Raw genomic sequence first — 23,575 nt, 5'->3', positions numbered from 1 at the left:
TTAATTTGGGATTTCCTCCATCCTTCACTCAAGAAATCTTCCCTCCTTCCTGGCACAGAGGCCTCTTGGTCCCTTGCAAAATCTTTGGAAATTAGCCAGTTCTCAACTGAAGAAAACACCATTTCCTAAGAGTAAATGAAGTATCAAGCAAGAATACAATCCAGTCCATTGTTTTTATATCAAAGCAGAGAATAGGTAAATAATTTAATACTGTAAGAGTGCTATTCATCCTGTTTTCTAGAACATCTTTCTGTGCAGCTCTTCCTGACAGCATGATTTCTGAAGAAAACTTTACATTAAGATTTTAGGATAGCTGAAGATGAAGAAGCTTCCTGATGCTTTTTACAAGCTTCTAAATTTATCTGTGGTGTTATTAAAACCTGACTTCACCTTGTCATAGTAATGAAAAATTGGCATTTTAATCTGGCCTTTTCATTCATTGAATCAGTTTTTTTTTTCATCTAGATCACTGCTAAAAGCAATTCCCATTTAAAAGAAGATCTTTAAAGTTTTGATCCTCAGAAAATGCCATCAGAAAGAACAAAATGTGACACAATTGATGTTAGAAACTCAGTGAGATTGAAAACTGTTAAATATATTCAATATATTGTCTTGGACTCTCATTTCTATGGTACTGTCACAGGCTGGATAGCCCTCTAAGGCAATCTGGGGTCAGCATTGCCTGTGGCTTAGCAGTTACCTTTCAGCCTTGTCCATGTCCTTGCCCATGGATGACCAACCTGTGGCTCCGGAGCCACGTGCGGCTCTTCAGAAGTTAATATGTGGCTCCTTGTATAGGCACCGACTTTGGGGCTGGAGCTACAGGTGCCAACTTTCCAGTGTGCCGGGGGGTGCTCACTGCTCAACCCCGGCTCTGCCACAGGCCCTGCCCCCACTTCACCTCTTCCCACCCCCTCCCTTGAGCCTGCAATGCCCTCGCTCCTCCCCCGCCAGAGCTTCCTGCATGCCACAAAACAGCTAATTAGGAGATGCAAGGGGGAAGGGGGAAGCACTGAGCAGCAGACCTGCCGGTGAGTGGGAGGTGCTGGAAGCGGGGGTGGGGAGCTGATGGGCGGGTGGGGGGGCGCTGCTGACGTATTACTGTGGCTCTTTGGCAATGCACATTGGTAGATTCTGGCTCCTTCTCAGGCTCAGGTTGCCCACCCATGTTCTAGCCTCTTAGGGTATGTCTACACCTTACACTAAACCTGGACTCTCACTCAGATGTAAGCCTGAGGCCTGCTTCCATCCACACAGAAATCAGTCTGACTCAGGTCAGGAATGCTTCTGGGCTTAGGTCCATGGACCTTGCTGGGGGCTGGGGGAGGGGGGGTTGGGTAAGAGCCTGGAAGCTCTTGATAGAGGCAAAATACTAGATAGCAGGGACACCAGGAAGGCCTCAGGCTGATCAGTTTGCAGCAATGATCCAGACAGGGCCTCAGAGGAACAGTGTCTATGAAAAGGGCACAAGCATGGAGGCTGCAGGAAAAAAATGGATGGTGCTGTTCTGGCAATCAATGTTTACCATGTGAATCAGTGTGTGTGGATGTGAAGGGCCTAATCTCTTTAGTAGACAGATAGCAGGGTGAGAATGCTGCAGGAGAAGAGGACAGACAGCTGATTCAGAAACATAAAGCATGACTAAAAGAAAAGCAAGAGTTCCAGACTGTAGCCTTTTGATCAATTTGGGTGCAAAATGCACAAGTACTAATCACAAGTTCTTTACTTGAGCTGTTTACATAAAATTAATTATAGAAGTGAGACTGGTAAGTCACATAGAGACCTGAAGACTTTTTCAAATGAGCACAAGTATAAAAGTACCTGCAGAAAAGACAGATACATGTACTAAGACAATCCCCACTATCTTGTGCATAGTCAACATTATTGACATCCCCAGAATTAGAAGAGATGAAATTAGGAACAGCAAGTGGATCAATCCTATAAGTGGGCATGGTGTTCAATTTTCCACATCTTGTCGTCCTTGTGTACCCAACTAGAGGTTAGTCTCATCATCTTTTATAACATTTTGTCCTTCTACCCCCACATATCCAGAACTATATTTGATTTGGTCTTGGCCTCTTGCCCATGTTTGTTATTCCAGGGGATCATAATCAGGGTTCCAAGTGTTGTCATGAGCTATTTGCATCAATATGTTTCACAATAGTTTTGATACATAAATGAGGTTTTCCTCCATAGTTATACAGACCAACCCCACCCTAAATTCTGTTATTGCAAGCTGAGTGTGTTCATGTTCAGGATACGTGTATATTACAATATACATATTGCTAAAATGTCAAGCACTTATGCTAATTGCTTAGCTTCATTGGGCTTCAAATCTGTTTGAGACTATTTCCGTACATTTGTTCCTCCCTAATTGCAGAACAGCTTTAATAATGGCATCTTTTTAAGCACACGGACTATAGTTTAAACATAAGCATAAATCTTCCAGGTTTAGGTCAGAGGTCAAAGGCCAGCAAGATTGAGCTCCTGGAGAATGAGAGAGTAGGTTTTGAAACACAGATCAAGAGCATACAAAAAGAACTCCAAGAGATGAGTGAGCTGCTCTATGAGATGAGCCAACTGCAAGGAGATCTGGAGCAGCTACAGGCTGAAAAACTCATTGGTAAAGGTCAGAGAAGATAATGAGGTGATGTGGATAGTGCCCAACTGAGGGTATGGATCATAAGGCTGGCTTTAGGGACTGTGGGCAACTTCGGGAACCCTCTCTAATGCATGTGAATTTTTATGGTGTGTTCTTGTGTAATATGCTGTGGGAATATTTTGGTTTGGTATGGAAGACGTTTGGGTGATGTGTACAGGGGTCCAGTTTGGACTGTGGTCTCAGAATAAGGATGGATCTCTCTCAGGAAAGGCCTGTGAAAGGGGCAGGCTTTTCTGAAAATGGGTGGGAGGAAGTATGTATGTAACTGAAGTAAGTCCAGGTACCCTGTGGCAGACCAGGTGCACCCAGTTGGACTAATGGAGAGCATGGGACTGCACCTTGGCTATCATGAGACAGAGGGAGTTTCAGTGAGGACAAGCTGGAAGGGAAGAGGATTAGCAGTGACAAGGAAATGGCAGAGGGAGAGTGAGTCAGTAGCAAGAAGCAGGAGTAGCAAGACTGCCAGAATCCCCTGGGAGGGGAAGCAGGGAGAGCCCGAGATGTGAAGGGTGAGCTGTGGACCTGTTTTGTTTAAGTTGGATAATAAAAATGCTCAAAGAGACTGTGGCTGGAGCAATGAGTCATTTGGCAGCTGGACAGAAGCCCTGACTTATCAACAGATATTCAGATACACAGGATAAGATTATGGCTATTAGTGCTGATTGAAAATGTTCCATCAAAAATTTTTCAATGGAAAATTGTGTTTTTGACAAAATGATTTTTTTCCACAAAAAGCGTGTGATTTCTGCATAAAATGTCTCTATCTCATAAAAAAAAATCAAAATATTTAAATTCAAAATGGTGCCTCATTGAAGTTGTAGTTTGGATACCTTCTCCCACTCTAAGGGTTGGGCTCTCTCAGTATGTACCACATCCAAAGACTCCTAGGGCACGCCCTCTCCTTTCTCCAAGAGCGTGCTTCATGAGAGACCTAGTCTGGCTCAGGAGCCCGAACCATAGAGGAAAATGGGAGCATAAGGCACCTGTGGCATGAATATAGGATTATGAACTGAAATATTTCAGGTTTTGTCTTAAATATTTCTGTTTTCAGGCAAAATATTTCATTTTTTGATATTTTGTCAAAAAGTCAAAATTTTCTGTGTAAATTGTTGTAGCAAACAAAAAATATAGTGTGTTGCTGAAATTTTCGGTCTGTGTCTGTGGGGGGGAGGGACCAAACCTATATTCTGACCAGCACATATTAGGTTCTAATCATAGGGTCAAATTTTGCCTTTACTTACACCCACTGACATCAGTGAGCCTACATATGTAACTGAAGTCAGAACTTGAATCCATATTATTATGGTAATTGAGTTGTTTTTAAACTCTCTCTTCAGAAGCATAGGTGTGAAGATTTAATGTATTCATAATTCGGATTCTTGTTGTGTGTGATGAATCTTTTGTGTTGTAGTTTCTGTTTGCCAGATGTTCAGCTGCCATTTTCCAGTAACACAGGTTTGTAAATGAAGAATTACTCTTTTTGTAATGTTGTCAAAGAGGAAAAATATGCTAATAGTAAGAAATTAAACTTTCTTACCAGCTACATAGTTAATTGGATGAAGATACACAAGTGTGCACGCGAGGTTTTAGGTATGTATATGGGAGATAGAACTGGTGACAATGTTTGATCCTTGCTACATTAGATTGTCATTTGCCTACATTAAGCAAAGCTGTTGTTCTCATAATTGCAATGCAAAACTACTGTGCTATGCATATTGTACACTAAAGGCTATACTCTCTGTGAAATAATTTTGCTATTTTTCACCTGCTGCAGAGGACAATTATCTTGTTCCTTTGAGACCATTAAAAAGTGCTGATTTGCAGATACACAGTTATCACTCCATTTAACTTAACCATGGTGCAGTGTGCATTATATTTATTTTGTGCATATAGCTGCAAAAATAAAAGGAGGTAGAAATATAGAAATGGATACAAAACCATTATTTCTCTTTCTGAAGTCTTGTGCCTCATTCACTACACACCTAATGGTGTCTTTTTAAACATGCCCTGTCCAATAATTTCTTCTAGGTATGGAAGATGAAATTTTATACCTGGTTCAAGCCTTACACAGCATCCCTGCTTATAGCATTGCTGCCCCGTCAACAGACAAAGAGAAAGTTTCTTTCCCATTTTAAAAAGTTCTAGCCTTCCCATTGGCTCTTTTGGTCAGGTGTCCACTCCTTTTCTTTTACCTGTGGGCTAGTTAACTCTTTACAGGTAAAGCAAGCAGAGAACAGCTACCAAGAGGGATTTTACCGCTAACTGTCTGGCTGGGTGCCCATCAAAGGGAGGTACCCCACCACTTTATTTATCACATGTTGTAAATACCCAATTTTGTTATTTTAGGCAATACTGTGTACTCTGGTTAGGTTCCTAGGGTGAAATCCTGGCCCCTCAGAGCCAGAATTTTACTCCTAAAGTGCTATTTTGGGAAAGGCTCTCTTTCTTCTGGTTTCAGGTCAGATGTTCTTGACTATGTTCAAACCTGAATGACAAAATATAAGCCTCTAAATCCATATCCAAGAACTTAAATATGTGGCCTGATTTTCAGAAATGCTAAGCGCTCTCGAAGTCCATTAAAGTCAATGGGAGCTGCAGGCATATAGCATCTCTGAGAGCCATGCCACTTACTTAGGTGCCTAAATAAGGATTTGTCTGCATATCATTAGGCACTCAGGTTTGGAAATTTGGGGCAATGTTTCCATTAATAACTGAGAAGCTCCAGGTCTCAGAAGGCTATGACTAACAGTATTTTTATATTATGGACCTGATTCTCTCCTGCACTGCATCTTGTGCAGTCATTTACCTGTGCAAAGCTGGCAAAAAATCACTATCAAATAAGAATGGTAGGAGTTTACTCACTTTGCATAAGTATAATGACCACACAAGGTGCAAGGTAATGGAAGGTCTCCAGCATGTAGAATTCCTTCCTGAAGTCTCTCTCTCTCACACTGTAGCTACCCACTCAACTATTGAAGTGCTAGGTTGCAGCCACAATTCTTCTACTTGAGCAAGAGAAGATTTTCCTTTGAAGTATATCAACAGATTCCTTAATCAGTTGTTTCATGTTGATCAAAACATCAGCCTTTTCATTTCCTTTTCCAAGGGAAGAACTACCAGCCTCTGTCAGTGTCAGGAATCAAACCCAAATCTCCTTCCTGGTGGTATAAAGCACTACAACTAGGGCACTAGGCTAGCTTTTTCTGTTTTTAAGAGCAAGTAGAAGAATTCTGTTTAGTTTATCCTGTCACTTTGCTGCATTGATATTGTAAGGGTTCCCTCCCCACTCTGAACTCTAGGGTACAGATGTAGGAACCCGCAGGAAAGACCCCCTAAGCTTATTTCTACCAGCTTAGGTTAAAAACTTCCCCAAGGCACAAATCCTTCCTTGTCCTTTGATGGGTACTACTGCCACCACCAAGTGAGTTAGACAAAGATTCAGGAAAAAGACTACTTGGAGTTCCTGTTTCCCTAAAATATCCCCCCCCAACCCCTTCCTCCCCTTTCCTGGGGAGGCTTGAGAATAATATCCTAACCAATTGGTTACAAAGTGATCACAGACCCAAACCCCTGGGTCTTAGGATAATAGAGAAATTCTACTGCCTTTGGGCTGTACCAGTTCTGAATGATGCTGTTTGGCCTACATTGCAGTGACTCTTCAGAGACTTGAGGCCAGAAGGACTACTGGGCTTGGACCAGGACCATCAAGCAGATGTGGGTGTTATGATATACAAAGCACATGGGATCTTTTATAGGAGTGAAGGCAAATATGCCTCATTTATTGAAAACACAACAGTTAGCATATACTTTTCAGTCACACACACATACACACAGTCCCACCAGTCGATGTTTATAGTTACCAGTCCAGAGTCTGGATCAATCTAGTGGCCAGCCAGATTGGTCGCAGAGGGAAGCCGGGCTTTGTCGGTTGCGATCCGGTGCTCCTGGAGTAGTGGCAAGACGAACCCAAAATCCCATGGCAAAGCTCCCTGTTCTTACAGTTCTTTTTCTCTGTTGAAGTCTATAGATTTGCTGTGTCAGTTTGTGACAGGTTATTCCTTAATCGGTGTATCTTTTGATGTAAACATTCCAAAACACCTCCGAGAGCGTCATCCTGTATTTAATCACTTGTCTTTAGGGGTGCCAGCCTTTACCTCAGGGTCATCAATTTGCCTTCCCTCAGTCATGGATGCACATTGATGGTTCTCTGGTGTAGATAAGTCTCCTTAGACTTCTTCGCCCCTCCTTTCTTGACCATCTGGTTAACATTGGCCTTCACACCTTATCTATACTCATTCACACAGTCTCTCACAGAGAAGGCACAAATTAAACTTCACTAAATCTTGTAGTCAAAAATAGTTTACATTGTGGCTCAGGCCTTCAACATTCCTTCAATCTAACTAACATAGACACACTACAAAATCATGTCTCTTATTAACTAAACTTTATAACAGGTCCTAATTGTAATGAATATGGGAAACAGGATCCCAGTCTCAGATGGTTATTACTTTCTGTTATTCAAAAAGGGTGGCTGGCAGAATGAAATCAGAGTTTACATCAATTGTTATGGTACAATTATAAAATTTAGCTCTTACATGAGGGCCTGGTACTACTGGGTGAAAACCCTGGTTTACCTCAAAAGTGGTGAGATCAAAGCTGACCGACTGGAGAGTCAAGTAACCAGGCAAAAGGGGACCCTAGCAGACAAGGCCTACAGAGTGAAACCCTTCAGTGTCACTCCTTTCCACAAGGCTGGTAAGTTACTTTTTCACAGATGCCTAATGTGACACACCTGAGGGCTAATTTGTAGACATGCTGTGCACACCCTGCTGTGACAAAAGTCAAATTGGAGGTGTTATTTGTACATGAAAAAGTGCTGTTAAAATGAGAAGTACTCTAAAAAATCAAGCCAAGACAATTAGTTGAAACACTGGGCAATATTGGCAGTAACTTCTCTGTGCCTCAGATGTGGTACTGAGGCAAAGAGAGATTAGCCAAAATTGTAAAAAGTGTCAACTGTTTTTTGCAGGAGTTGTCATATTATGGTAAAAACATTTTTCTCTTGTGTTTTGCATTACAACCCTACCATGGTCAAAAGTGAAATGTCAAATGAGAAATTTCCAACAGCTGATAGATATTAATGATACATATGTTTTTAGTAATGTTTAAAGGTAAACCACTGATTCTTAAACTCAGTTGCTGGCTCCCGTATATTATTTTTGACAATCTGTTTAACCTGTCCTAGATGAGTCGGTTGCAAAGTTAATATATTGCTGTCTTTAATGCTTGGAGAATGTGCAAACCTGAACTGAGAATAACTGTTCCGAAGCCTTGCACAGATTTCTTGGTGTGTTTTTGACTAATATTTTTTCATCCTTTGAGTTTGTGTTTTCAAAACATAATATCTTTCTCTGAGTCATAACAGTTATTATAAATATGTGGAGATGGGAAGGAATCTAAAGCAACCTCCAAAACATTAAAATATTTAAATGGCCAGTGGGATGTGGGAACATACATAATGGAAAACATTAACACATGTGATGAATAAAAGTGCAGGCTGTCCAAAAAGATTTTCTTCTTCCTTTGCTGTGGCAAAATCCCCTGAAAATTGTCTGCCTCTACAGAGTTCTCTTGACCCATCAATCTTTTCCTACCGCAAACAAAACAAAATAAAACCAACCAACCAAGCAAACAAAAAAGAACATCTCAAACTTTTTGTCTCTCTATATTTATATCTGTTTGCTGCTGCTGCCTTCACATCCACTATTTCTGCCAAGTCTGCTCTCTCTTCTTAGGGATTCAGGTTCACATCTGATTATCAATACAGAGTTCAGGAGGACAATGGTAGTAACCTGAATATCAGATACATTTTTTAAAAAAAAATCTGGAACTTAATTTTTCATAACTAGTGATTATCCACCAGGAATAGAACTTTCCCAACACATTCAGGAGATGGATACAGGCCAAAGGACAAAGTATATGGGGGATATATCTCTTTTATTTTCTCTCCTCTCCTTAGGATCTATAATAAACTCCTTGTGCTACTACACTAATAATAGCAATGGTTGCCTTAGTCCCGTGCAACCTCTTTGGCTTATGGTCCACATTTTAAGGCTCCTCACCATATACACAGGACTCACCAGCCATAGTGTCTTTCATAGTTCCCAATCTGCTGTCCTGCCGTTGTGTGTCTGCTGCCCCATCTTGTTCAAGGTCTGTGCATGAGGGTGTTGGATGGGCCCTGCAGACAATACTTCACTAAGTGTTTTTCAAAATCTATGGTTGGCCTTGCTTAATAGCAGTAGAATATATACACGATAATATTTGAAGTTTTAGGTGATCAAAAGACAATTGCCATGCTCATGCCTGGTGATGTTTTAAGTGCAGTTACAGCAGGTATGAATTCGACCCAATAACTGTCACTATTTTCTGATGGATTTGTTGTTAGAAACTTTATTACTTCTAAGCCCTTTCCCCTCTCCTCTTTGTCAATCTGTGATTTGTGTTTATGGCTTCAACGAAACAGGCACTCCTTTGAAGATGAAAAATTAATGTTGCCCAACCCGTATTTTTGAGAGTTTTGACCCAATGTTTTCACTTTGTGATTGCTCAGTTTAGATTTTTATAACTGGAGGAGCAGATTACACAATCTTTTACTGTAAATACAAAAGTTAATCTCATACATCTCAAGACCCAACTCATAGTTTAGCAAGCACTGAAATAATTCACACTAGCCATCTTTGTCCTGGAAGTGTCTTCCTAACTTTTGGTAGAAAGAAGGGAAATTTTGCAAGATAGCAATCACCTTGCCAAAACAAGTGAGCTGAGACACTGGAGAAGAGAAGTGCTTGCATTGCAGCCCATCTCAAATTAATATTCAATTCAACAGATGTTCTCAAGCTTTTTTCTTTATATACAATGTAGGCAACAAAAACATACTTTATTTTGATTTTCACTTTTATGGGACCTTTCCCCTTGCATACAGATTCCAATTAATAAATAACTGTGAAATGATGACCAGAAATGTGGGGTGGTTTATGCTTCGGTATAATTGCCTTGCAGGTGAATGGAACTGCCCTGTGACATCTGTCATTTAGAGATGAATATGCACAATGATTAAATATTTTATGCAGTTCAACCAGTGACAGATTCTGTATTCATACCTCATGTTAATTATTATTTTTAATATTGGCATGAAAATGCTGGCAAGGCTTATATTTTCTTTAGTCATTTTAGTCAATTTCTTTATACATTCCTTAGTCATTACCCAGTGTCTGGGCTATATACTTTGACTGTTTTCCTCATGCTAATCAACTAGATGCTGCACAATTACATTGCTAATGTACCATTTAAGGTGTTGAGCCTGTCTGACAGATCTACATTCCTCACACCTGCTTACATATGTTTATATGCTTTAGAATGTAATATTGACTGATACAGCAAAATATATTTATTAAATAGTATAGCTTACATATTTTATGTAATCCTTTTTTCAGCTTACTATCGGGCCAAAAGCATCATTATGTTTTTGATGCTCCGAAGCTTCAAAACTAGGAAACAGACTAATGCACTTGTTCAAAGACCAAGAAGGCACAACAGCCAGCAATTACTCCTATTACAAATGTACTCAACTAGATGAAAATTGACATTGAGATTATTTATTTTTATAATCCATTACAGAGCTACCAGTGTATCTGCCTGCCTGGATGGGAAGGAACATTTTGTGAATATGAATCCAATGAATGTAACTCAGAGCCATGCAAAAACAATGGCACCTGTACAGATCTGTTCAATAGCTACAGGTAAGCATCTCCATCTTCCTTCCTAAATGATTAACTTTCTGCAATGACACACTAATGCTCCCAGTTATTCATTTACACCTGTACTTGGTGAATTTCAAATTACTGCACAGAGATGAACAACAACTTCTGTTATGGATACAGTGCTACAAGTACTGGTGTATACATTTGAAATCAGCAGCAGTAATTAATTGCAGATGGCAAGTGAAACAAATGAATCAATTGAAAACCCTTAGCAGGTAATCCAGTCCGGAACTGCAGCTCATCAAAGAAAATATGGAATCTCTTTCTACCATATGTGCCCCTTAGCGGCAGAAGTTTTGGGGATAGAGGCAGTGGGGGTGGGGCACGTTTATCCTAAGTAACATGGACAGGTCTCTGAGGTTATAACACTGCTACCACCTTGTGGACGAAAATGACAAAGTAATATTTTAGCCTGACCATTAGTTACAGCCAAAATAAGAGAGCGGGTCAGGATCTGATGAAGAGAACAGTACTGTTTTTTAACAGAAAAAATATGAATCAGCTTCAAACCTTTATTTCAATCTAATCCCAATATATCTTTCATTTGTAAAATCCATCACTTGGCACTGTTAAAACCGTTGTCACTTGCGATCAGTATTTGTTACTCACTGCTAAAGCCAGTGTTGGCTTCATTTTTCATTATATCAATACTAACATGGTCTTTCTAAAGTTGGATGTTAATTCAAACAGATATAGCCTTGGATGCTGGAAAGTATACAACATAAGAGAATTGTGATGTACAATTTTATTATTTGTTGTACACTGACAATGTGCATGGCACATTGCATAAAATAGAAAGATAGACAGAAGGAGTCTAAAATATTAAACAAACATCACAGTTCACACACATAGGTGTGGGTGTACAAAAGGATATAGGCACCCAAGTCACTGCATTAGGCAACTAAATCCCAGTGTTGGACCACTACAATGCACAAACTCCTGCTGAAAACTGTAGGCACCTAAACTCACCACCTAAGTTATTGCAGTAAAAGTCTCCTAGCCACCTATATTTTTGTCTCTGAGCATGCCTCTAGTTATCTGGATATCTATCTCCCACCTAAATGCCAGAGAGATTCACAAATCAGGGGAAGATGGGTGTTTGGCTGCCTAAATTGCATGCAGGGCCTCATCCTGTAGGCACCGTCTGAACAAGTCTGCTGGATCTAACCCCTCGGGTGAGGTCACAGAAAACCACCGTGTGTGTGTGTGTGTGTGTGTGTGTGTGTGTGTGTGTGTGTGTGTGTGTGTGTGTGTGTGTAGAAGGATGATAAATAATTAGTCATTAGAGCAGGGGGACTAGATCCTGCGTGACTGCTCTAACCACTAAGCTATAGCATCATTTTCATGCCTGTGTCCTCTCTTGCTCTCTCGCTGGCACCAATGACTCTATGTGTCCACAATGCATCAGGTTCAGCAGGAGAGATTGAGGAACTCCCTGCATTAGAATCTCTCATAGCCCAGTGGGTAGGGCACTCACCTGAGAGGCAGCAGTTCAAACCATCACCAAGAAAGGTTGCACTTTTGTTAAAAACCTCTCTGATAATCTTTCTATATACTTAGGATAATTAAGGTTTGTACCAAGCCTTTCACTGTAAATATGAAATGATCCACAAATATTCTTGGAATGAAGCCTCTCATTTTTCTGATTCCATTGCTATTGACATGTCATTGCTGCTGACAGTGCAAAAGTTCATCAGCTACTTGATTACAAATTCCCCGAGCACATGCACTTTTATAAAATACATAATAATAGTTGAGCATTTTAAAATAAGGAAGTTTACTAAATTTATAAACTTGAATCCTCTGGGGTTATTTTTAATTTCCTATACAAAAAAAGCTGTTCAGTTTATGGACCAAGGAAAATGTTTGTTTGTTTTTTACTCCATCCCACCCTAATTTCAGTAGATGACAAAGGATAATTTCAAAAAGCCTGATATTTATTTGTTGTTTCTACTACTAAGTCCTTCATTCTAATCCTCAGTAGATCATAAACTCTAAATTATGCTTCCAGGCTTTTACAGCCAGATGGATCCTTGAAAATTGCAAATACTATTTGTCACTGATTCCAACTGTACCATCTTTTCTGAAATACCTCACAGTATTCTACCCAAATAACATCATATCCTAATAAAGGCCTTTGGGTTCCTCTGGCCACAAAAAAAGACTTTCTAATAGGGAAAAATAAAGTGAAAATGTTGTCACATTCTGGGGTGCAATTCAGGCCAGTCAGGAGTTCTGTCACTGCCTGTCCTGTAACCTTGGGTGCCTCATGATGCTTTGCTGTTGTAGCTTCCAATCTGGGACTCTCACAACCCACCTACCAGCATACAGGTCACAACATGAATGTCTTTGTGCTGGACATCCCTGGGTCAGCAGCTCAGACTGCAACAGTCTGTCTACAGCCCCACTCTGGCTTCCACCACCCTTGGTTACTATTTGCAGGGTGACCTCAACACATGCCTAGTCCTGAATTTTCCCAAAACCATGTGCTCTGCAATGCCCATCTCTCTCCTGGCAGTTCAGAGAAATAATATGGTTGATTTGTTCCTCAAAAGAGACACAAACACATCACAGTTTATTAACTTAATTTGAGGTAAATATACCCTTGTTTTTAAACACAGAGCTGAGTTGATTTATGGTAAAAGTTAAATACATTTTATTAACAAAATATACAAGTATTCAAGTATAAGAAATGAAGATAGAAAGAGTTAAGAGTAAAAAAAAAAAGTGTGTTTCTAGAAGTCTAAAACTTAATCTACCAAGATACAAGCTTTGGTCCAGATGGTTTCTCTCACCAGTCATTCTTCACAACCTTGGCTGATTTTTCTATCAATCAGGTCCTTCCACAAAAGAACAGGGTGATAGATTCCCTTGTCATCTTAGGTGAAAGATTGCCAGCTAAGCAAGTTTCTCACCCATATTCAATTCCAGAGACTTCACTTGGTTGAAGAAACCATCTTTCTCCACTTGCAAGAGCTCTGGCCTCTTGTGTCTTTCTAGTGATGGATGCAAAAATGACTTCTATCCTGCTTATATCTTCCAAAGTTCAATGAACTTGTTTCCAGATGCAGGATTACCTCATTTTCTTCTTCCCTTCCTTTGGACTTCCCATCCCCCTCTGTGATTTCTGTGTTAATGGAGCTTCCATTGTTTCTGATTCTACCAGACTTAATTTACATAGTAGACAGGCAGATAAATGTGACATTCTCTCCTGTCTGTGCAGACTGTACAGCCTAATATCAATGAGTATCCATAATTCCTTACATAGTGTACATACATATGTTTCACAATTATATTAATCACCAGTATGTCATTAGCTTTCTGAAAAGTCCTCACTCTGTACACTCTCATAATACAGTAATATTGTGTACAATCAGTTGAATCAATTGCTTATCTCTTGAGGTTGAGGACACCCCCTTGCCCCTGTATTTATAGATCAATAAACCTTTGAAATGGATTCTTCTGAAAAGTAAAACCCAGACCAAGCTTCTCTCTCCTGCTGGGTGTAGATGCCATGTTGTCTTCTCTTCCACTTGTTAGTGTGGGGTTTGCTTCCACCCCTTGTTAGCTTGAGGGGTCTGTTTACTGCTTATATGTAAATTGAGGAAACACATTTTTCCTTGTTTAGAATAGACTTGTTCAACAGCTCCTCCTGTGATGTCTGGCTTGGACACATTTTAATGATAATTCCAGTATATATTCATAACAGTTAATATCAATCACATACATACATCATTCAAGAATACTAAAGATCAATGAGTTATTAGCTTTCAAATGGTTCTCCACAAGGCATATTTTGTACAAAGATTATTACAATAGTGTGTAGGGTGTAAATATAGGGGTGCTTAGTGTGACAAATGTCTTCATCTGTTGTTGCAAAATAATGCACTGCTCCATCTCCTAGGTGAGGTGGTTCACCTAGCTGTGTGGAAGGAATGGCATGGGACTGGGCTTCAAAAGAACAACAGCTGAAACCTTGAGATTGCCCAATAAAAGGGATATTCACAGCTCTCAGTTCCTGTCTTCTGTTCCAAGCACTCCCATATCATGATGTTGTTTGCTCTTCCAGTAGTGGGATTGTTAGCTATGGTACTACATAGTCATTTATTCCCTCCAGACACCCTCTCAGTCCCTTTTCTGACAAATCCCCATGTGCTCCCCTTAATGCTGCTTAGTAGAGGGAACCATGTGAGTGAAAATAGGACATCTAATATTTTCTGTGAATACTGGTAAATTGTCATCCAAATACCCAGCTAATCTGGATTTCCCAGGAACATGCAACACACTGGCCATCTCTTTAGGTGTTCAGCTGATCTCTGCTCTGTGGACTGTTACATCTTTTCAAGTGTATATTGTTATGCCACCCTCAAGTCACTGGCCAATACAGTTTAGCAATTTTTGGTGCTCAGCCCAGTAGAGGGAAGTAGTACGTGTACACAGTCGATATTAATCTTAAGTTGGACAATACTTGCCCTTCGTCAGAGTTTGAATCCATTAGTCATGTACCAATTTGTGACAGATACATACTTCGTGGTCCTCAATGTACTGCAGTCCTTCCCAAACTTCATGGTTGTAAACTGGAATGGAACTGTAGCCAAAATCACTGGTCCCTATCTCTTGGGCTAAATTATGAAATCCTTTGGGCTTCTCTACACTACTGTGTGGGGTCAATCTTAGATACTCAACTTCAGCTATGTGAATAGCATAGCTGAAGTTGACGTACTTAGATCTACTTACCACCGTGTCTTCACTGCGGTAAGTCAACAGTTGACACTCTCCTGTCGACTCCACTTGCACTTCTCATTCTGGTGGAATACCAGAGTCAACAGGAGAGTGCTCAGCCGTCGATTTATCACATTTGTACTAGACATGATAAATTGACCCCCGCTGGATCGATCGCTGCCCACCGATCTGGTGGGTTAGTCTACAGAAGCCCTTTGTTTGCAGCAGCATTAGGGCTCATGATACACACTTGACCAGGTCAGACATTCTGTGCAGCAGAGAGCAGAGGTATACATGTATCCTCATTAATACATTACAGGTACATTTTTCGAAATTACCTCAGTGAATTAGGAGCCTCATTGACTTTCAATGTGATTTAGGTACCTAAGTGCCTAAATCACCTTTCAAAGTGGGTCTTAGGGTCCATAGGTTCTCTGAAAATTTTACCCTAGATCTGCTAAAGGCATACTGCCTAAACTAAATCTGTTTTGCTATATACATGCTAAGTGTTATTTATTCATATAATTTTCTTAAACATGGCTGACAGCCTTACAAATTTTATTTAAGGATCTATAATTGTTCTCCTAGCAAAATATTAGAATTGTTGGGCTCTGTTTTCTTTCTAATTAGGCCCCAAATCTGTAAACTTCCTTGGAGAAAACGGTGGAATAATTGCCTACAAGTTCTTAAAGCCTTGATTCAACATATTGTTTAAGCACATGCATTACTTCAGTTGGACACCTCATGTGGTTAAAGGCACACTCATGCTTAGGTACCTTGTTGAATCATGCCCTTTATTCTTAGGATTACAAAAATAATCATCTAAATAAACTAGTATTGTTACTACTACTTTTCGTTCCCAATTCTAATCAATGTTGAGAAACTGTTAAAATAACATGAGTGCATGGCACTTATACATACAATTATATTCACAATTTCATTTTTCTTCCGCCCTACACATAATTACTACAACTATTACAACTGCTAGGTTGCACCATGAATAGCTTAAAACCTTATTATATATTGGCACTCTTACAACACTATTGAAAGGTATCAGCCTGATCCAACGAAGCGTAAGACATCAAAGACAACTAAGATCAATAAAATCATTAATTGACTCACCAGGACCATGAGAGAGAAATTATTAATTAATTTAAACGTACCTGGAACCCACATAGGAGGAACTTTCCCTCTCAAAGTATGAACACATCATCATTTCAGTCACAGCTCTGTCAAACAAAGTTTTCTGCCCTTCCCATATTGAACTCCTGTAGTTTTTTCACAAACAACCTGAGACTAATAGACAATGATTTCAAATCGACAGAAGCATCTCTTCTCGATGAGATAGTAAATAAGAGTTCACAAAATCTGTAAGACCTTCTTGTCCTGTCATGTTATTATGGCCTTAATTGTAATGTTTTCACAACAAGCTTGCAAACAATGGTTTTCCTCCTCTTCTGGAAGAACTGTTCAGATCATTTCCTTCGCTAAACATATGCTTAGCTGCCTCCTTATATTTTTTTATATATATGAGGTGGGTGTGGGTGAGTGTTATATAAAGATTCACCATACATTTCTCTTATTATAAGAGTACATATTTATGGTCATAAGTTGCATGCCTAAGATATGCTTATTTTCAAACAACTGGATTTTTCATAGCATCATGGTATTTAAAAATAAATTGGGGTATGGATGTAATTTGAATGCTGAGTTCAGACTGCCTTCTGTTGCTACTGGCATTGCTTTATACTTTTGCCTTTCTTCTACCCATTTTGTCTTCCCCACAAGCAGTCCACAGCTTTAGCTGTAGAAAGGCATCTACAGGGCACTTACTGGTCCCAGAACTCAAACTCTGGAACACTTTTTTTGCCAACAGCATCTGGCTTTTTTGCTGGCACTTCTTTTGTGCTCCTTGGCCAGCTCTTCCTCTGGCTGCTGCAGAGCTGTCACCGGGACCGTTTTATGATTTGGCTGTTGTGCCTCTGACTGGCCTTTACTTTTGATTTGCTGCTTATTTAGTGAAGTTTGCCTGTTTTTATATTAGTACACAGTCCTGTGCAAGTTTTGTTCTTGGTCTGTCTTCAAAACACTTATGTGGTTGGGAAGGAGATTTCCAAAGTTACACTAAGGGTATGTTTTCACTATCCGCCAGATTGGTGGGCAGCGATTGATCCAGCGGGGATCGATTTATCTCATGTAGTCTAGACGCAATAAATCGATCCCCAAGTGCTCTCCTGTCGACTCCTGTACTCCAGCACCATGAGAGGTGCAGGCAGAGTCAATGGGAGACTGGCAGCCGTCGACTTACCACAGAGAAGACACCACGGTGAGTTGATCTAAGTACGTCGATTTCAGCTACGTTATTCACGTAGCTGAAGTTGCATAACTTAGATCGATTTCCCCCTCCCCCAGTGTAGACCATGGCTACAAGAAGCATTGTTTTGTTTTTATTTTGCAGTACTTCACATCCTCTTGCATATCACTGGAAATACATGCTCTGCTACCTGTCATATTTCAGTATGTACCACCAGCTCCTCTAGGCGAAGTGCATCTCCCCTTCCCATCTCAATGATGTGTACTAAACAGTCACTAACATTTTGATGATTCTAGAGCACATTTTGTCATTCACTCAACAGTTGTCTGAAGGCACTGTGACGTCTTTACACAAACATAGTTATTTAGTAAAACACAACAATTAAACAAACAAGACATGGTGTGGACATTTTTGCAAGTCAAGGTACCTTATTCACACTGGAAAAGTTTTATTTTACATGGCCAACATACATGGTTGATAGGGATAACTTCTGAGAGCAACTTGATTTGAGGTTTCAGAATAGCAGCCATGTTAGTCTGTATCTGCAAAAAGAAAAGGAGTACTTGTGGCACCTTAGAGACCAACAAATTTATTTGAGCATAAGCTTTCATACAGCTCACGAAAGCTTATGCTCAAATAAATTTGTTAGTCTCTAAGGTGCCACAAGTACTCCTTTTCTTTTTGCGAATACACACTAACACGGCTGCTACTCTGAAACCTCCTTTTATAATGTATTCTAACACTAATTAACATTAATATTAACAATTAACCTAATCAGATTTCTGCCACTTCCTTATTGGTTCTTTACATTACCGTTATTTCAATTATCATAGAATCATAGATCCTTTTCTTTTTGGTTTGAGGTGTATCTATGCGAATGTATAATCTTCCCTCAGAAATTATTCCCAGCCACCATGGGAAGATAAGTATAATCTTAAATATTATTATAAATATAAATATAATTATCTTAATTTCTCTTGGCAAAGCTGAGTTGGGGACAGGAAGTAAAATTAGTTATGAGCTCTCCTTTCATCTCTCCTGATCCTAAGAGCCTGGATAGCGGAGAGCATCAGCATAAGTATGCTAGAATAATCCCAGTCTGCTCTAAATTACATGGTCTGGAACAATCCGTTAGACACTGTTCTTCCAAACCAGGATTGCTGAAACATATAGCAATGTAACCCCAATCCCATTCTGCTCCCTACATGGAGAGGAGTTGATTGAGTGAGTTGAAGCTTTGCTACTATACGTGAATCCCCAGATACCCTTTTATACTTGTTTTATGCCCCCTTTGTGTCTCTTACTTTCTCTGGGCCAAGCATCTGACCCAGTGATTTCAAGGTCATGTTGCAATATATAGGTGGGAATGATGGAGACAAGTAAAGATTTGTGAATGGAAAGTGGTTTGGAGGCTGGGGTGAAAGGAGAGATCTGTCAGCCATCAGCATTGAAGCAGTAGTTGTAACTGGTGACACAAGCTAGAGAGATCTTAGTCTGAGAAAAGGAGAGGACTTTGGGACAGAGACAGAAGGTCAAGGGATCAAAAAACTAATCATCAAAAAGAAGCACTGAGCGATCTGAGGTGTAAAAGAATAGGAAAGATCCAGAGTCATGGAAACTCAGGGAGGAGAAGAAGGAATATGCTCTATGAAAGCCAGAGGAAAAAAATTAAAAGAATGGGAATAAAATAGATTTACGTTGGAAGGAAGAGTTGTTGACTCTTGCTGGACAAAATCTGGACTGGAATATGTCAGAGAAAACTATAAGAAAGGAAAATGAGAGCTTAGACTCAACTACCTTACTACTTACCCAAGGAACTGAGGTGATTGAATGAAGGGAGTCTGGGATTGGTGTTTGGAGAAACAGATTAGGTCAGCAAAGGTTTTTTTCCCCCCAAGGTTGGAGATACGATATCATTTTCAAGAGGCAGGTTAGAAGGAAAGGTATCGGAAGAAAGAGAGCAGATGAAGATGTGCAAGGGAGCAGAATAGCTGGAAGTTGATGATGAGATGGTAGGTTATGGGAGTGGATGAAGAGAAGAGCCAGAGGAAAGAGCTCATCTCTCCTATGTCAGTGAAGACACGTGGCTAGGATTTCTTTTGGTTGGACATCCCTTTTCATTGTCACCACTTCCCTGTTTTGACATGTGCATCTAGAAGTAAGAACAACAATTTGAAACAAGTAATCAGCTATATTTCCTACCGGCTAGAATTTCAGTGGTCATTTCTTGATATTGCATCTGAATTGTGCTGAAATCAAGTACTGTCCCCCACCCCTTCTTCACAGTTACAATTTTGAGTAGTATTTGGACCTGTTGGTCTCAGTTAGACCTCCTATGGGTTAAAATTTAAAACTAGAATAGACAGAGAAATAAGGTGGGTGAAAAAAGGGAGGATGGTAGAAAAAGTATGCGAGAGAGACTTTGTGATCTATTTATTTCTAATCCAAATCCTTTTATAATACGTCTGTTGCAGATGAATCATCATAGAATCAATTTTGTTTGTTCTTTTGCCCTTCATTTAACAGTTTTTTTTCTTAAAGAACATTGACTTTTTTCCAGAAAATCCTAGTAAAACATGAAGTTTAAACAAACAACTGCCCCAATAAAAAGAGAGAGAGAGAGAGAGAAAAGAATAAAAAACAAAAAACAGAACAGGCACTTTAAAAATGGCTCATTATAAATTAATGGAAAACCATCCATCATTGTTTGCCACAGATTAGATGTTTCATGCTTGGACAATGCCTAGGATATGCACAAAGAAGCAAAATTTAGAATAGAATTATGGGAATTTCTACTAACAGTATATCCTCTTGAACCATGGAGAATGGGTAATAAGAAGTTCCACATAAAGGGACAGGATGTAGATCACCGTTCTCTTCACTGTAAAATACATATTGTTTTTCCTTTCACAAAATGTTATTGATAAAAATGCAGATGTTACATTTTTAAAACAGCACAGACTTAATCAGTTTTAGAAGTTGCATGCATCTTTAACCAAGCAACTTTTAGCTATTCTACATATATCAAATGAACTGTGTTAATTTGAATGACAGTGAAGTCTGATATCTCAGTTAATTTATAGCAAAATACCTTTTTGAGCTTAAAAAAGATTCTAGCCTGTTTTGCTTAAATTACTGACAGAGAAGTTATTGCTCAATCAGATGAAAGAAAAAAATGAAACATTTACAACAGAAATAAACAAAATCTTCACATTATTATTGATGTTTCTGACAGTTCCTAGCACCCATAAGCTCAAAATGGGGTGGACAGATAGAGACCATTATATCATATACCACTTCTCCTTAGGGCTAGATTCTGTTACCCTTACTTCACACTATTGCTTTATTTTTCAAGTAGTCCCATTGTATAACATTGCAATCTGTTTTCAAGCCAGGATATGGGACAGAAACAGATTTAGTGGCACTGATGGATGATCTCTTTCTGTTGATAGAGGACAGACATCTATTCTCTGGACTTCTCTGCAACTTTTAATGCTGCTGACTGTGAGATACTGCAGTTCCACTTGAGATTGGTGATAGATGTCTGCAGGGAGGACTACAGGGAAAAGTCCACAGGTGAGCAGTCTGGTGGCGGAGGAGAAGTTTGCCATTACTCTTTGGACATGTCCCTCCACCAACAAACCTCTCACCTGAATAGTTCCACAAATATCAGTTCTATTTCTGGTCCTATTCCACATCTACATGAAACCTCTGAGAGAACTGATGGTCATGTTCCAGTAGTATGCAGATGACATCCAGCTGTACTTATCCTTTGCCATGTACGACTACACTATTATCTTCAAGATGTCTTGGTCCTTGGATAAGATCAGCTCACAGATGAAGAATACCTGATTGAAGCTCAACCTAAGCAAGAGGAAGATGATGCTGGTGGGAAAAGAAAAATGAATTAAGGAGTTTGGAGCCACAATGTCATCTGTTGGTTTGATTTAAGCTACATATCCACGGTATGTCAATTTAGTCCATAGTTTTGGAGTCCTCCTGAAATCCATGCTGACATTAAGCTCTCACGTGACACATCTGGAGTAATGCTTTTGACCATCTCCAGTTGCCTATCAGTCTTTGTCTCAACCTCTCCTCAGCGATAGATGCCTTTCTCACATTCTGACTGGGCTATAATACCCTGAGGGAATGCAATATTTGGGCTTGAAGCCCTCAGCCCTTAGGAATCTTATTAGCACTATGGGCTACAGTGATCACATCAAACCTGCCCTCCACTTTGTACACAGGCTTTCCACAGAATCAAGTTCAAGGTCTCTGGTTTTTATATTGCAGGCATCCAATGGTCTGCACCCAGGATATTTAAAAGATCATATAAAACCCTAGGATGAAATCTCTGATGGACAGCTCTACTCCATGGATTGTCTGAAACTTTGAATGAACTCCTACAATATTTAAAGACTCTCACAAGCCTTTTCAACTTCTTTTTCAAGTGCAAGGTACACTTTTTTTGTCCTTGCCTTCTTTAACATAAACACATAGTAGTATGCACATACTTAAAGAAAAATAGTACCAATATGAAACATTATACTAAAGAACAAATTTCCTCCATGGGTAGAGAATGAGAGAGAAAATTAACCCATGTGACAAGATTTTTCTCTCATTAATTGATGTACTAGCAGAAGACGTTCAGATACAAAGGAGATGAAGACAGAATATAAAACTATATAGAATAGAATTCCACAAGACTATTAGCATAAGGAAGGGTTGTCTTTATACTGATGTGGAAAAAAGGCTTTTTATAAAAAAGTGATAAAGAAAAAAATGAACATATTTTTTGTGAGGCATATTGTACCAGTATTGGACTTTTGATTTTCCAGTTAAAGTCTAAAACTGGAAAAAAAATAGAAGAGCATAACTGTGCTTTTCAAAAATATACACATGGGAGTTGCATATATTACTGTACTTCAGAAATTGTTTCTCTGGAATATATAAATGTGAAATCAATGTACATGATTAAAAAATCAACAATCTTCTTCACTACTAGTTAATTGAAATTTAGTTTATAGTTTTCTTGTTTTCAGCTGAGATTAAAATTGTTCTATTTTGTTAGATCAATAAAACTATTATAGAAAAGTTGATCTAGACTGCTATTCCAAATAATGAACTACTAGAGATCTCTGTAAAACAATGCTTTTCCCCCATGAGTATGAAAACAGGCAAGTACAAAATCTGAAATTATCATATTTTCTTCCACTATAAGGTGGATAGAAAGCTGGCTAGACTGTCAGGGTCAACGGGTAGTGATCAACGGCTCGATGTCTAGCTGGCAGCCGGTATCAAGCGGAGTGCCTCAGGGATTGTTCCTGGGGCCAGTTTTGTTCAACATCTTTATTAATTATATGGATTATGGGATTAATTGCCCCCTCAGCAAGTTCTCAGACGACACTAAAATGGGGGGAAAGGTAGATATGCTGGAGGGTAGGGGTAGGATCCAGAGTGAACTAGACAAATTGGAGGATTGGCCCAAAAGAAATCTGATGAAGTTCAACAAGGACAAGTGCAGAGTCCTGCATTTAGGAAGGAAGAAAACCATGCACCGCTACAGTCTGGGGACCGACTGGCTAAGCAGCAGTTCTGCAGAAAAGGACCTGGGGATTACAGTGGACAAGAAGCTGGATATGAGTCAGCAGTGTGCCCTTGTTGCCAAGAAGACCAGCAGCATATTGGGCTGTATTAGTAGGAGCATTGCCAGCAAGGGAAGTGATTATTCCCCTCTATCCGGCACTGGTGAGGCCACACCTGGAATATTATGTCCAGTTTTGGTCCCCCCGTTACAGAAGGGATGTGGACAAATTGGAGAGAGTCCAGTGGAGGCCAACAAAAATGATTAGGGGGCTGGGGCACATGACTTACGAGGAGAGGCTGAGGGAACTGGGGTTATTTAGTCTGCAGAAGAGAAGAATGAGGGGGGATTTGATATCAGCCTTCAACTACCTTAAGGGGGGTTCCAAAGAGGATGGAGCCAAGCTGTTCTCAGTGGTGGCAGATGACAGAACAAGAAGCAATGGTCTCAAGTTGCAGTGGGGGAGGTCT

The 23,575-nt window shown here is 39.7% G+C and overlaps 1 protein-coding gene across 1 annotated transcript in view; it reads left to right on the top strand.

Moving 5' to 3' along the window:
• LOC122464966 (protein eyes shut homolog) overlaps positions 1–22,453 on the top strand; it is a 210,696-nt gene extending 188,243 nt beyond the window's left edge. The window contains exons 10-11 of the mRNA XM_043542443.1: positions 10,343–10,464; positions 20,974–22,453. Coding sequence (XP_043398378.1) covers positions 10,343–10,464; positions 20,974–21,049 — 198 coding nt within the window. The 3' untranslated portion in view covers positions 21,050–22,453. The remainder of the gene's footprint in view (positions 1–10,342; positions 10,465–20,973) is intronic.
• The last annotated feature ends 1,122 nt before the right edge of the window (positions 22,454–23,575 follow it).

The sequence above is a fragment of the Chelonia mydas genome, chromosome 3 (genome assembly GCF_015237465.2).
Source record: "Chelonia mydas isolate rCheMyd1 chromosome 3, rCheMyd1.pri.v2, whole genome shotgun sequence".
Lineage (NCBI taxonomy): Eukaryota > Metazoa > Chordata > Testudines > Cheloniidae > Chelonia > Chelonia mydas.
The sequence above is the reverse complement of the archived record's forward strand: the minus strand, read 5'-3'. Positions and strand labels throughout refer to the sequence as shown.